General features: G+C 50.7%; 1 protein-coding gene across 1 annotated transcript; it reads left to right on the forward strand.

The window, feature by feature from the left end:
• Positions 1 to 5864: 5864 nt before the first annotated feature.
• On the forward strand, positions 5865 to 8186 carry KCNA2 (potassium voltage-gated channel, shaker-related subfamily, member 2). Its single transcript, XM_010018028.1, has one exon. It carries the CDS (start codon positions 5944 to 5946, stop codon positions 7441 to 7443), a length of 1500 nt encoding a protein of 499 aa, XP_010016330.1. The 5' UTR covers positions 5865 to 5943; the 3' UTR covers positions 7444 to 8186.
• The last annotated feature ends 4785 nt before the right edge of the window (positions 8187 to 12971 follow it).

Raw genomic sequence — 12971 nt, forward strand, 5'->3', positions numbered from 1 at the left:
GGGGACACAGAGGCTCTGATGACACCTTAAGTAAAGCCCAGCCCTGGCAAGGGATGGTGGGACTTCATCCAGGCTGAGGAGCTGACGGGCTTCCTTCCAGAGCTGAAAGCACCCGTGCCTGGCTGGCAGGAGGCTATTGATTTCTTCTCTGTTCCTTAATTTGGCTTGTCCTGTCCTTTTGGCTTGTGCAAGTGAAATAAAGCAGCTTTGAGAGCCTCTTAACTGGAGCAGCCCGAGTGGAAGCAGCCCCCCAGGACTGATGCTCGCCCTGCGCCAGCAGGTCCATTAGCAACCCTGGAGCGAGCAGCAGCCTGACATGAAATATTCACAGTCACCTCAGCGAGCCCTCAAGAACTGAAGTTCTTTGCTGTGTGTTGAGCTAAATGACTTCTGTTTTCAATGGAGAGTGCCCAACTCCTCTCCAGACGGGCCAACCAGGCTGCTGGAGCATCCTTGGAGACAAAAGCGTTGCAACGCAGTGGTGTCAACCAAACGAGAATTCAGACTGGTCCCCAAAGGAGCTGTTTTTAAAATAATCACATATTTTATTATGAAAACCACCTTGCAGAAATACAAAAGGAGAACTTCATGTTAATTTTGCAGACTGGTGTTTTTGCTGGTTTCCCTTCAGCTGTGGTCTTTGCTGGGGACCAGGACCCCTCCCAGCTCCTCACAACCCACCATCACAGCCCACAGCAGCACAATCTAAACACAGTATCCCAGAGTTGTTTAGGTTGGAAGGGACCTCACAGCTCCTCCAGCTCCAACCCCTGCCATGGGCAGGGCCACCTTCCACTAGAGAGACACCTTCCACTGGAGCAGGTTGCTCCAAGCCCCTGTGTCCAACCTGGCCTTGAACACTGCCAGGGATGGGGCAGCCACAGCTTCTCTGGGCACCCTGTGCCAGCGCCTCAGCACCCTCACAGGGAAGAGCTTCTGCCTCAGAGCTCATCTCAATGTCCCCTCTGGCAGGTTCAAGCCATTCCCTTTGTCTTGTCTCTACAGGCCTTTGTCTGAAGTCCATCTCTGGCATCAAACTGGTAGGAGTGGTGTGGCTTGATGTTCCCCTACCCCACATCCTCATGCCAAGTGACTTTCCCAGGGCCACACACTCAAATAGGGTAGGGTTTCCAGTTTGGGTGACTATAAAGTCCATTTGGATGAGAGAAATAATCCAGAAGAGACTCACTTTTTACTTATAATACTGATGCAGAGACGTTGGCTGGTTAAATCTATGTAAAACAGACAAGTGGGTGCAGCGCTTCAGCTTGTCTCGTTCTCTGAAAGCCTGGGTTACGTCTGGAGTTGTCAGCGTGGCTGAGGGAGGCGAGTGCAGACACACACACTGTAAGAATAGCTCCACGATTAGGATAGTAAATCAGGGAAACGTCACTCAATTCAGGGAAATTCCCCTGATTTGCTGGAGACGGGATTCGGCCTCTTTGTGAGGAGCTGCTGTATTTGGATGTAGAAGAATCCCTGGTTTTGCAGAACCTAAAGAATAACAACTCAGAAATCCAGTTGCACTTGAGTTGTTCTCTGCCCAGCCTCAGTTTGTGCATATTGCATAAGGATCAGCCTGGGGCAAATCCTTTTCTGGATTCAAAGGCTAAACCCCTGCATTAAACCCCCTCATCCAGAGCCTCCTTTCCCACTGGGTGCAAGCAGTAAGGAAACCCATCCGTGCAAGGGCTGTTTGCAGCAGGGAGTGAAGGATTCCTGATTTTGCCATAGGGATAGAAATTCATGTTCAACATTGGGATCTGGCTGGAGCAGGATTAAGAGGGGTGCTGGGAGGAGCATCCTCCTCACTCCCCAATGCTGCACCCACTCTGTTTCTGTACCACCTGCTGCTCCTGGCACCTTGGGGAGCTAAAATAATATGGTTTAGCCCTACCAGGTCCCCACGTCCCCCTGGATGGCTGGGAATTATACTCAGATCTGATTTCCTTGGATATTTGGGGTGGTCCCTGCCCTCCCATCCCACCCTGGCTTGTTGTCCCTGGGAAAATTGCCGTTGGCACCAGCAACTCCTTGACCACTGTGTATAGGAATAGAACTATTCTCCATTACTCTGGAATGGAGGCAATCATTGGAATGCCCATCATGTTTGCTGGGTGCCAGGCACCTTGCAGGACTTGTTGCTGCCCTAATGCTCGTTGTCCAAGCAGGGGTCCAAGCAGATTATCTCCCTTGTGCCCTAACGCAGGGTTTGATTCATAGGTTTTGATATGCCAATTCTGTAGGAGCTTGGCTATCTCCTTCCTTGGGGGTGGGAGATTCTTCCTTATGAAGGGACATTGGTAAATGCAAAGTGATATAAAATTATTGCATTTCACATCGTCACCCCAGACAAGAGCAGAGCAGTGTGGTCCCTGCTGGTCCAATCCTGCCCCATCTCCTTCCCCAAAGCTGCATGGAGCTGGTGATTCTCCATCCCCCAGATCTCCCCGAGCAGATCCAGGCTATTACCAAGAATATGGTATGGATCAGTAAAGCAGCATCACGTATCCAGGGATATGATTATTTCCCAGTGGTTGAAATCTAGGTCTCTTGCTTGGGAGGAGGGAGGCGAGTGGAGGAGGGGGGAAGACGCTCATATTAATCTTATGAATATTCATGGAGAAGCTCTGCTGCCTTCGGGGGTTGACTCCTGGAGTTTGGGGGCCGTAGGTGAGAGGTGCCAGCAGCAGCGCGGAGCAGAGCGGCTGCTTGTGCATTCGCCGCATGCCTGACTGCAGAGCCAATTGTAAGTTGGTGCCTTTCTCTCTTCTCCCCCCTCTCCTTCCATCCTTTTCTCTTCCTGCCCTGCTTAAATACAGCCCGGCCATAAACTGCGTGCAAATGGAGGGGGTCGTGATTTAGTCACAAACATGACCTTGTCCTCGAGGTGCCGCCCAAAATCTCACCCCTCCTAAATACAGGCATGGCTCCTGCCCGCAGTGCTCTGTGCAGGCAGGGGGGAAATTGAGGGTCTTCGGACAAATCTTCACCTCCTCCATCTCCCCCCCCCCCCCCCCACCATTCCCTGCCCCCCCCTCCAAATTTGCATGAATTAACCCCAAAGGTGCTTGGAGGGGGAGAAGGGGAGTGTTTGCCAGAAAGCATGTAATGGGGAGAAAGTAGGGGAAACTGAGTGCTGGGATGTGTGATGTCAACTCAGATGATGCCGTAACTGTGTCTGATAAGCACCGAGCATCACCGCTTGGGTTTGGACTGGGAAAGAAGGAGCCTGGACCTCATGGCAAATAAAAATCAACATGTTAAAGAGAAAAGTAAATCTCTGCGCTGTTAAACAAAGCTGGGGTGTTTTGGGAAGGGGGAAAGGGGAGGAGAGAGAGTATGGTCAGGAGTAAAAACTGCTTTTAGCCAAAAAAATAACTGAAGGTGGGTTGATTTGGGGTGAAATAGGGGTTTGTGGCTGCCAGAGACACAGCAGCAGAAACATGGGGTTTGTGGTGCTTTAGTGTGATGCTCGGAGGAGCCAAGGTAGGTCAAATCCAGCCAAACTCCTGATCGAGTGGCTGGGGAGCAAGTGGTGGGGGAAAAATGCAGGAAAAGGAGAAAAACTGGGACAAATGCAACCTCCTGTGCTGTGGGCCTGGCAGAAAAGGGTTAAGCGAAGCGGTTGGATGCTGCAAGCCTTGTCAGGGTTGTACTATTTTTTCTAGTGCATAAGGAGAAGGGAGAGGAGGGTTGCACGGAAAAGGGAAATTTCCAAGAAAAGAGGGATCTGCAACAATATCTGCACCTCGGGTGATGAAGAGAGGAACCAACAGGCATAAATGGCCTGGAGACGGCTGAATTCTTTGCCGAGGAGGTTGGGACCACGGGGTTATTTTCCACCTGCCTCCCCTACCCGGTTCCGTAATCCTGGCTCAAAGTAGACAAGTCGAGTTGGAGCTGAAGAAGGGAGGTTAGAGGATTTTTTGGTTTATTTTTAATTTGGGAGGGAAAAAAAAGAATCAAGGAAAAAAAAAAGAGAGATTGCTTGGACCTCTCTGGGTTGAGCATCTCCACGGTGTGAGGCAATGCAGGGTTGTGGGAATGGGTGCTCCTTAGGAGCAGGGATGGACATGACCTGGCACCCACCGGCGACCGGAGCCTCAACATCCCCATGAGAAATTCTTGGAGTCGAATTCCCACGGGGTGGGTCAATCAAGGGTTTGGCTTTTGGGAGGATGGGGAGGATGTGGATGCAGGTCGTGTGGGTACCATGGTCAGGCCCACGATGCTCAGGGTTCATCAGAACCATTGGGGGGAGGGGGGCGCAGGTGATTTTGGTGGGGGCTCACAGGGACCAGTGGGGGGTTCAGTGTTGTGGATGAAGCCGGAGCCTCCTGAATCCCCTGGGAACGCGATGCAATGGCGTGGGAGCTGCACCCAGTGGGTACCACCGACCCCTGGGTGCTTGGCGATGGTGGGAACCCACCGGGGCTTTGCAGGGATGGGGGCTGCATCGTTCCCCCCGCCTCCTCTGCCTGGCACTGGCTTCCAGGGGCAGCCCGGCCCCGCTGCATGCCGTGGCGCTGAGGGAGAGCGCAGGGAGACAGGGCTCTGGTTTTTTCCGCCCTGCCGCTAGCGCGCTCTCGCCCTCCTCTCGTGTTGCAGTGCGGGTTGGCCAGGCAGCGGGATGCCTGGAGGAGCCAGGGCTTTGCAGATGCTCCTTTCAAGCCCCCGGCAGCTCGTTACCTTCTTGGTGTTTTTTCCAGGCGATGCCACACCTCCCGAGGACACTGGGGACATCGGGGTTTGCTGAGCTTAGCATCTTCTCACCGTCGTACTGGAGGCATCAGACAGACGCTCATCTGCCCTGAAGTGCAGATCTGCAACAGCTACCGAGAAGACTCTCTCTCTCTGTCTCTCTGTCTCTCTTTTCTCTCTCTCTCCAGTCCAAACCATTACAAGACCTGACTTCCACCATCTGGGAATCTAACCCCTTTTATGTCCCTTCTCCTTTTTCTACGATGACTCACCATTATTTTTAACTTTGAAGAGAGAGGAAATTATGGGGATCTTGGAAGCCTGTATTCCTCTCTAGGATTTCCCCAGGGTCAGATAATCGGTGTTACTAAAGAGACAATAAGATTTGGCTTCTCCAGGTAATGTGATTTGTTTTCTGTGTGCCATGGTGGTTTGCAGAGGATGACAGGAGCCGGGACACCAGCGGTCGAGGAGGGGGACTGCAGTGGTCCGCGGGGCAGCCGCAAAGCTTGCCCGGTTGGCTGCAGGCAGAGGGGGCAGCATGTCGCCTCGATTTATGCCAAGAGGATTGGGAAGGTGTCGAACTTAAACCCGGAGCTAGAGATTTCCTAGAGGGGGAGATTGTCTGAGATTGCACGGTTAAATGTTAACCCTTAGCTGCATGCTTAGGAATGAGCAATGAGCTGAGCCTGGTCTGCCTCTCCCCAGCACCCCTCGGGGTCCCCTTGACACTTTAGGGCTGGATGGGGTTGTTTTTCTTCCTTCCTTGCTCTTCCCTCCCCCCTCATTTCTTTATTTTTTAATCGGATTTTTTATTTTTATCCAAAATAGTAGTCCTGGTTTGCCAATGCCAGTTTTTCCACACTGATTTTGAATAGGTGACAGTTCCTCAGGTGTTTTCTCTCTTCCACGTAATGGGTTGAGATGGGAGTTTTTGAACTCTGTCCCAAAGAAGGCAAATTACACACCCTGCAAGGAAGGGGATAGACGTGCTAGTGAAGAGAGCTGCAGTCCTCCCCCAACTTTATCTCATCTCTCTCTTTCTCAGCAGGGGTGATTTTCTTTCCTTTTCTTTTTTATTTTCTCTCTTTTTTTGTTATCTCATCCCTTCGCCTTTTCATGAGACACTTCCAAACCTACGTACCTGTCCTTCCGCAGGATAGTAGCCCTGCCCTGAATCCGATCCCACCACCAGGCCCTGGGAAGAGTTTAGCATAAGGATTTCTTTTAAACCCCAATATGACAGTTGCTACTGGAGATCCTGCAGATGAAGCTGCAGCTCTTCCCGGTCACCCGCAGGACACATATAACCCTGAGACCGACCATGAATGCTGCGAGAGGGTGGTCATTAATATCTCGGGGCTGCGCTTTGAGACACAGCTCAAGACATTAGCCCAGTTTCCAGAGACCTTACTAGGGGATCCTAAAAAGAGAATGAGATATTTTGACCCGCTCCGGAATGAGTATTTCTTTGACCGGAACAGACCCAGCTTCGATGCCATCTTGTACTATTACCAGTCTGGTGGGAGGTTGCGGAGGCCAGTTAACGTGCCCTTAGATATCTTCTCAGAAGAGATTCGTTTCTATGAACTGGGGGAAGAAGCAATGGAGATGTTTCGGGAGGATGAAGGTTACATCAAAGAAGAGGAAAGACCGTTGCCTGAGAATGAGTTTCAGAGACAAGTGTGGTTGCTCTTTGAGTACCCTGAGAGCTCAGGCCCTGCCAGGATTATAGCTATCGTCTCCGTCATGGTGATTTTAATCTCCATCGTCAGCTTTTGCCTGGAAACGTTGCCCATTTTTCGGGATGAGAACGAAGACATGCATGGCAGCGGGCTGAGCCATCCGCCCTACTCCAACAGCAGCATGGGGTACCAGCAGTCCACCTCTTTCACAGACCCCTTCTTCATCGTGGAGACACTTTGCATCATCTGGTTCTCCTTTGAGTTCTTGGTGAGGTTTTTCGCCTGCCCCAGCAAGGCTGGGTTTTTTACCAACATCATGAACATTATAGACATCGTAGCCATCATTCCCTATTTCATCACCTTAGGGACGGAGATGGCCGAGAAGCCGGAGGATGGCCAGCAAGGGCAGCAGGCCATGTCCTTGGCCATCCTTCGAGTCATCCGCTTGGTGCGGGTCTTCAGGATCTTCAAACTCTCCCGGCACTCCAAGGGGCTGCAGATCCTGGGGCAGACTCTCAAGGCCAGCATGCGGGAGCTGGGCTTGCTCATCTTCTTCCTCTTCATCGGCGTCATCCTCTTCTCCAGCGCCGTCTACTTTGCCGAGGCCGACGAGAGCGAGTCCCAGTTCCCGAGCATCCCCGATGCCTTCTGGTGGGCTGTGGTTTCCATGACAACTGTTGGCTACGGAGACATGGTCCCCACGACCATCGGGGGGAAAATAGTGGGTTCCTTGTGTGCCATCGCTGGCGTATTAACGATTGCCTTACCAGTGCCCGTCATAGTGTCTAACTTCAATTACTTCTACCACCGGGAGACGGAGGGAGAGGAGCAGGCTCAATATTTGCAAGTAACCAGCTGCCCAAAGATCCCCTCTTCCCCTGACCTAAAGAAAAGCAGAAGTGCCTCTACTATTAGTAAGTCTGATTATATGGAGATTCAGGAAGGCGTAAACAATAGCAATGAGGATTTTAGGGAGGAGAACTTGAAGACAGCCAATTGCACCCTAGCTAACACAAACTATGTGAATATCACCAAAATGCTAACCGATGTCTAGTGGCTAAAATCTAGTAACCTATTTAAAGCTGAAGTGGAACAATTGCAGATATTGAGTGCTGCTCTGCATTGTAGTTACTACAGTATTTTCTACGGTGTATATTTGGTTCTGCATGGGAAGCAATAGCTGTGTAAGTGACTTTTAACTTTTGATTTCCACACCCAATAAGCATTCGTGCAAAACAAAGCACCCCAACAACAAACCATTTTGTTTCCCTTCTCCCATCCCAGGTGGGTTTCCAAAGATATGGAGTGGTTGAGCAAATGGGATGGGGATGCGGGGGGAAGCTCCAGACCATCCCGGGGTACCACGAACGCCGCTCCCTGTCCCATGGAGCTGGGTAAGAGCCAGCTTCCAGGCATGGGGAACGGCTGGGAAAGGTCAGGCAGAGCTTAATGAAGGGAAGATGCAGTCGTGTGTCCGAATTGCTGGAAGGCTCAGGTTTCCGCCCCGGGAATGCCAAGTGCGAACTCATCACCCAGGCTCGTGTTTCATAACTGAAAATGCTGCATGCTGCAATAGTTGGAGCCACTGCAGCATGCCAGTGTGAGGCCCAGGGGAGGGATAATTAGTATGAAGGCACATTATTTATTAAGTCTTAAGTTTTCTATGCCAGGCATCGGGAGGGACGAGTAAATAAATCAAGCACTTGGATTGAATTCATCTCTCTAGATGACACTTCCATCACCGATATTTCCAGGATCACCAAAGACACCTCCACTGACACATTGAAAATAAGTTGGAAAAAGCATCCTTTTTTTGATATCTATATATATAAGAACTGGAGCAACTATGCTGTGGCCTATAACATATTTACACTGCAGTGAAATCTAACCAGTAATACAGTACAGCTGCATGGATATTCGTTGCATGAATCTGAATATTTAATACACACACAAATATCTATTTTCTTAGTAGACTATACAGTATTCATGTTTATAGTGTTTATAGATTCTCCGGTGGCTCGAAGGAGATTCATGGGAGCTAAAAACTCTCCATTAGATTTAAAACCTGGATGGGGAAGGCATGTGCTGACAACAGTTTGACAGATAACAAGGCAAAACCTGACTGTCTGAGCAGCCAGACACAAGAGCCAACTAATGCAAGAGAGGGAAGGTGAGCTGAAAGTTAAACACCTGCACTCATTATAGGGCGAGTAATTAGTCATTAATCTTGGTGTCATGAGCAGAAACCCACAGCAGATCAGAGAGGGCATGAGGAGCAGGTGGAAAAGCAGGTACTGGTTCTCCTGACTTGTTTGGTCAGCAGTTTTCAGCCTTTCCCCATATAATTTGTGTGTGTGTGTGTGTATAGATATTTAGAGAGTGACTATAGGGCCAAATCCTCAGCACATGTGAGTGCCTGAGGCATTGGGAGCTTCCCAGTTCAGGAGCGCTGGGATGGTAGGACATGGGCTGGTAGCAGGGTGATCTGACCCATGGCACCCATGGGATTACCAGGACAGGGTGAGTTTTGGGCTAGAAAATTCCTTTTCAATCATGAAAAAACCTCAGGGCTGGTGGTTTGTTCCTTTATGGCAGAGAGGGCACATGCTAAGGATGGGCTGGATCTGAGCTGGTACCTCTGAGGGTTTGCTTTGCCTTTTCCCAGAGTTTTTAGGAGATGTGAGTCAAGGGGTAGAGACCCTGAGGTTGTCTCTGCTTCTTCTTCATCCTGGTGTTCCTTGGGGATAGGTGGGAGTTGTCGGTCCAGGAAGATCTCACCTGCTTTCCCCATCCCTGTCTGCCTTTCCTTGTGTTCCCCCCACTGCTGACAGTCCCCAGGGATGTGTCCCCTGTTCTTCTGCCAGCTCAGGGGAGAGGGATGCAAACCTGCTCCAAGGTCATGGTCAAGCAAAGCCTCTCCCAAGGGGTGTGGGATGGGGTTCGGCAGCCTGTTGAGTTGGGGTGAATTTGGGTTGAACTGGGGCATGGTCAGTGCTGTACTGCTGTGAAGTATGGCCACAAAGGAATGAAGAGGGAGGTCAATCAGCCCCGTCCTGAACTCAGAGAGGAAACCCATACTAATAACAATAAACCAAACGGTGCTAGCGTATTCTACAGCAATGGTTCCAAATGCTGCTTTGGGGTTGGATCCACCCCTTGTGCTGATGTGGCTCCACTTGGGCAGGTGGAATCACTCCTCATTTTTGTTTGATTGATTGATTGATTCACACCAAGCTATAATTAATACCAAGTGTCCACCAAGTGCGCGAGAGTCCTGGCTCCTGCTTGGTGCAGAGGACCAGCAGCATCAATATGTTGGGTCTCAAAAGTGCTCAGCACCAAGCAGAATGGGGCCCTCAGCCTGTCTTTAATTACATCTCTTTACATTAGAAGCCCTCTCCTCCCTCTTCACTGCTGCAGCTCTGAAATGAGAGCTCCTGATGCCCATAAACATCTTAAAACACATACAAAAAGAAGCAACGCAACCAAAAGCAATAAATCTCTGCTTCTGAAGCTCATCAAATGGGATGGGGCTGGCATAAGGCACTGCCTCAGGCACAATTCCCAAGGCAGTTGTCCAGCTTCCATCGATTTGGCTCGTGGTGGGTCCATAGGGATGTGAGTTTGCACGGGGAAGCTGCCTGATGCACTGGGATTGTGCCTTCCCACCCATGGGTGCTCCTAGCACTGGGTGATCCCATCCCTGGCATGTGGGAAAGCACCAAGGCTGAGGGCAGGTTGCTGCAGGGGCTTTGGGATGATGCTGACACTCAGTGGGACTTTGTGCTGGTTGTTTAATGCCGTCGGCTTTGGATGATTTGGAGGGAGCTGTTATGGTTCCGTAAGGAGGAAGATCATGGGGTTTTGAGTTGTTTTGGGTATGGTGCCCCTGTGGGCTTTCCCAGGCCAGGCAGGAAGGGAAAGTGGGTGTGTGAGCAGGATGAGGCCCATCAAGCCCACTCACCAAGCTGGGAGGTCCTGGCTGCTTCGGGAATCCCCAGAGCCGCATTGCAGGGATGAACGGCCCACGTTCCTCCTGGAACAGGAGCATGGCCAGTCCCTTCCTTAGGACGGATCCTGCACCTCTTGCATAGACCCAGGCAGATGTTCCTGGGGAAAATGAGCCCTGGTGGGAGAACATCTCTGGTCTGTCCTTGGGGAAACAGGAGAACACCCGGATAAGTGCTTGGATGTTTGGTTTGGGGCAAGAAAGGTCTGTGGGGGCTGTGGCTGGAGGCAATCCATGAGGCTGCACGAAGCAGAAGGGTCCAGTCTCTCCCCTGCACAGACAAATGGTTCCCCTATAGCTTTTAATGGGATTTGTGCCTGCAGGTCGGAGCTCTAGTGCTATTTCTAGCTTTGCTTCTGACTCACTGATGTGATCTTGAACCAGTTTTTCAGGAGACTGTGGGTTTTCTTTTTCTCTTTTATTTATTTTTTCTTGAGGGATTTGGTTTAGGAGGTTCTGGGCCTGTTTCTGCAGAGATGCTGAGCATCCACAACTCCCCTTGACTCTGAAAGGGTGCAAAAATGAGCTGCAGAGTAGCTCAGCCTGAGGATGCTATATTAAGGACTGGGGAAGGCGAGGGTCCCACCATCTGTGTTAGATTGCATCAGGCCACTTGATGTAGGTGTCTGGTTCCTTTCCTCCTCCCATGGAGATACTTGCCTCTCTCCAGGGTAAGGTGGGATGGAGGACTTGAAGCCCTCTGGTCTGTGGAGGTGCTCCTGGGTTGGCACCCAGAGGAGAAGATCCTGTATTTTAGCTTTATCCTTTGTGCTATGGTTTTGGAGAGATGGAAAGTGGTAATTATAGTGCAGGTCATCATCTAACACCCAACCACATGTCCAAGCCTGCAAACAACCCATCGGCCCTTTAATATGTCCCAAAATCTCTGCTAAGGGCAATGGGGTGAGGCTCATCTAACCAGCTGGATACCACCCAGTGACAAGGGAGAAAATTATCTATATGGGCCAATGTGTTTTATTGGGAAAACTAATCTCTGCAGTGATGTTCTGTGTCAAAGTCCTGCAGATTTGAAGCTATAGGAAGCAAAGGATCTCTAGATTGTTGTTATGAGAGTGTAGCACGTGGGTGTATAAATATGGGCATATTTGTGCATAAATACACAGAAGGAGAGCAAAAGAGAGAGGAGGAGGAGGTATTTCAGGAAGGGCCTTGCTTTGTTATCAGATAATTCCTGGGTCAGCCCTTGAAATTGCTACCAAAGTCTTTACCAGAGCTGGCAATACACCTGGGGATGGGCCCAAGCAAAGGCAATCTGGATCTGGCCTCGGAAGTGGAGCATCCTGAGAGCTGGTGGCATTGGCTCTGTGCATCCCTCTGCAGACCAGCAGCTCTGCAGCATCTCTGCTCTCAATCCTGAATCCCCAGCTTGGGCCTGTCACAACTGTTTCTGTGATGTGCAGGGAAAGCTAAGCAGAACTTGATGGGATTTAGCGGAATTCAAGCACTGTGCTGCTCTGGGTGGGGGTTTTCAGGGTTTATTTCTGTAGTGTTTGTATTTTAAGTCCCTTGAGTTATGCTGGCTTTTGGTCCCAGGGTGGTGGCAAGAAGCGTCTCCCTGTTTTGAAGCTGGGATGGGTTTATTTAAGATCTGCATCCATGGGGGACTCCCAGGGTTTTCTTCAGTCAGTGGGAGCTGGTCTGCATGCTGCTAGGGTGAAAGGGGCTGAGGCGTAAGGAAAGAAGGAGTCAGAACCAAACTGTTTTGTTTTGCACCCGAAATAAGGCTATGGCTCTGTCCCTGCACCCCTGGCAGCGTTTGACCTCCTCCACATTGAGCTCATCCCTTCGGCTGGGGACCAGCTGCTGTCCCCTGCCAGGGGCCCTGAGTGGGGGCAATGGTCCCCCCCATGCACCAGCCACTGTTCTGCCCCTGGCCAAAGCACTGCCCTTCCCCAGCCTTGGTGTCCCCATGAAGTTACTGCATTTGGCTGCTCAAATTTCATACCCCCCTTCTCTGAAATGGGTGCTCTGGCCCTGCTGCATCCCATCATGGGGGAGAGGAATCATTCTGCAGCAGTGTAAATCATCCCTGAGAGCACAGCACTGATTCACTCCCGGGGACAAGATCCCCCAGCCCAGTTGTGGGTGATGAGAGATAAATCCCTTACCCATGTTTTTTCTTCAGGAGAGGGATGGTTTGGCTTGTAGGAGCTGCTGGACATCATGTAGCCACACAAGGTCCATACACACGGACCCTCAAGGGGACCACATCCCCTCCCCAGCCCTGCCTGGCTGTCCTGAGGTCAGGATTGGTCTTTTGGGATTTGTTTCTTTGATTTTGACTTTTATTTTCAATCTTCTGCTGCCTCTAAGACTGTAAATTACCCTTTTGCACTTGCTCCCTCATTGCTTGAGACTTCGCTCTTGTCCTCCAATGTCATCCACTGAAGCACAAGGGATAAAAATGGGTATTGGATCAACCCTGCGTGCGGTGCCTAATTTGAGTGAATCGATAGCAAGAGGAAATCCAAGAAGGACTCATCCTAAGGATGCTGGAGCTGAACCTTTTGTTTCCATGGTTACGGGAGAAATGGGACCAGGAATGGAGAGAG

This window comes from Nestor notabilis, unplaced genomic scaffold (genome assembly GCF_000696875.1).
Source record: "Nestor notabilis isolate BGI_N333 unplaced genomic scaffold, ASM69687v1 scaffold307, whole genome shotgun sequence".
Lineage (NCBI taxonomy): Eukaryota > Metazoa > Chordata > Aves > Psittaciformes > Psittacidae > Nestor > Nestor notabilis.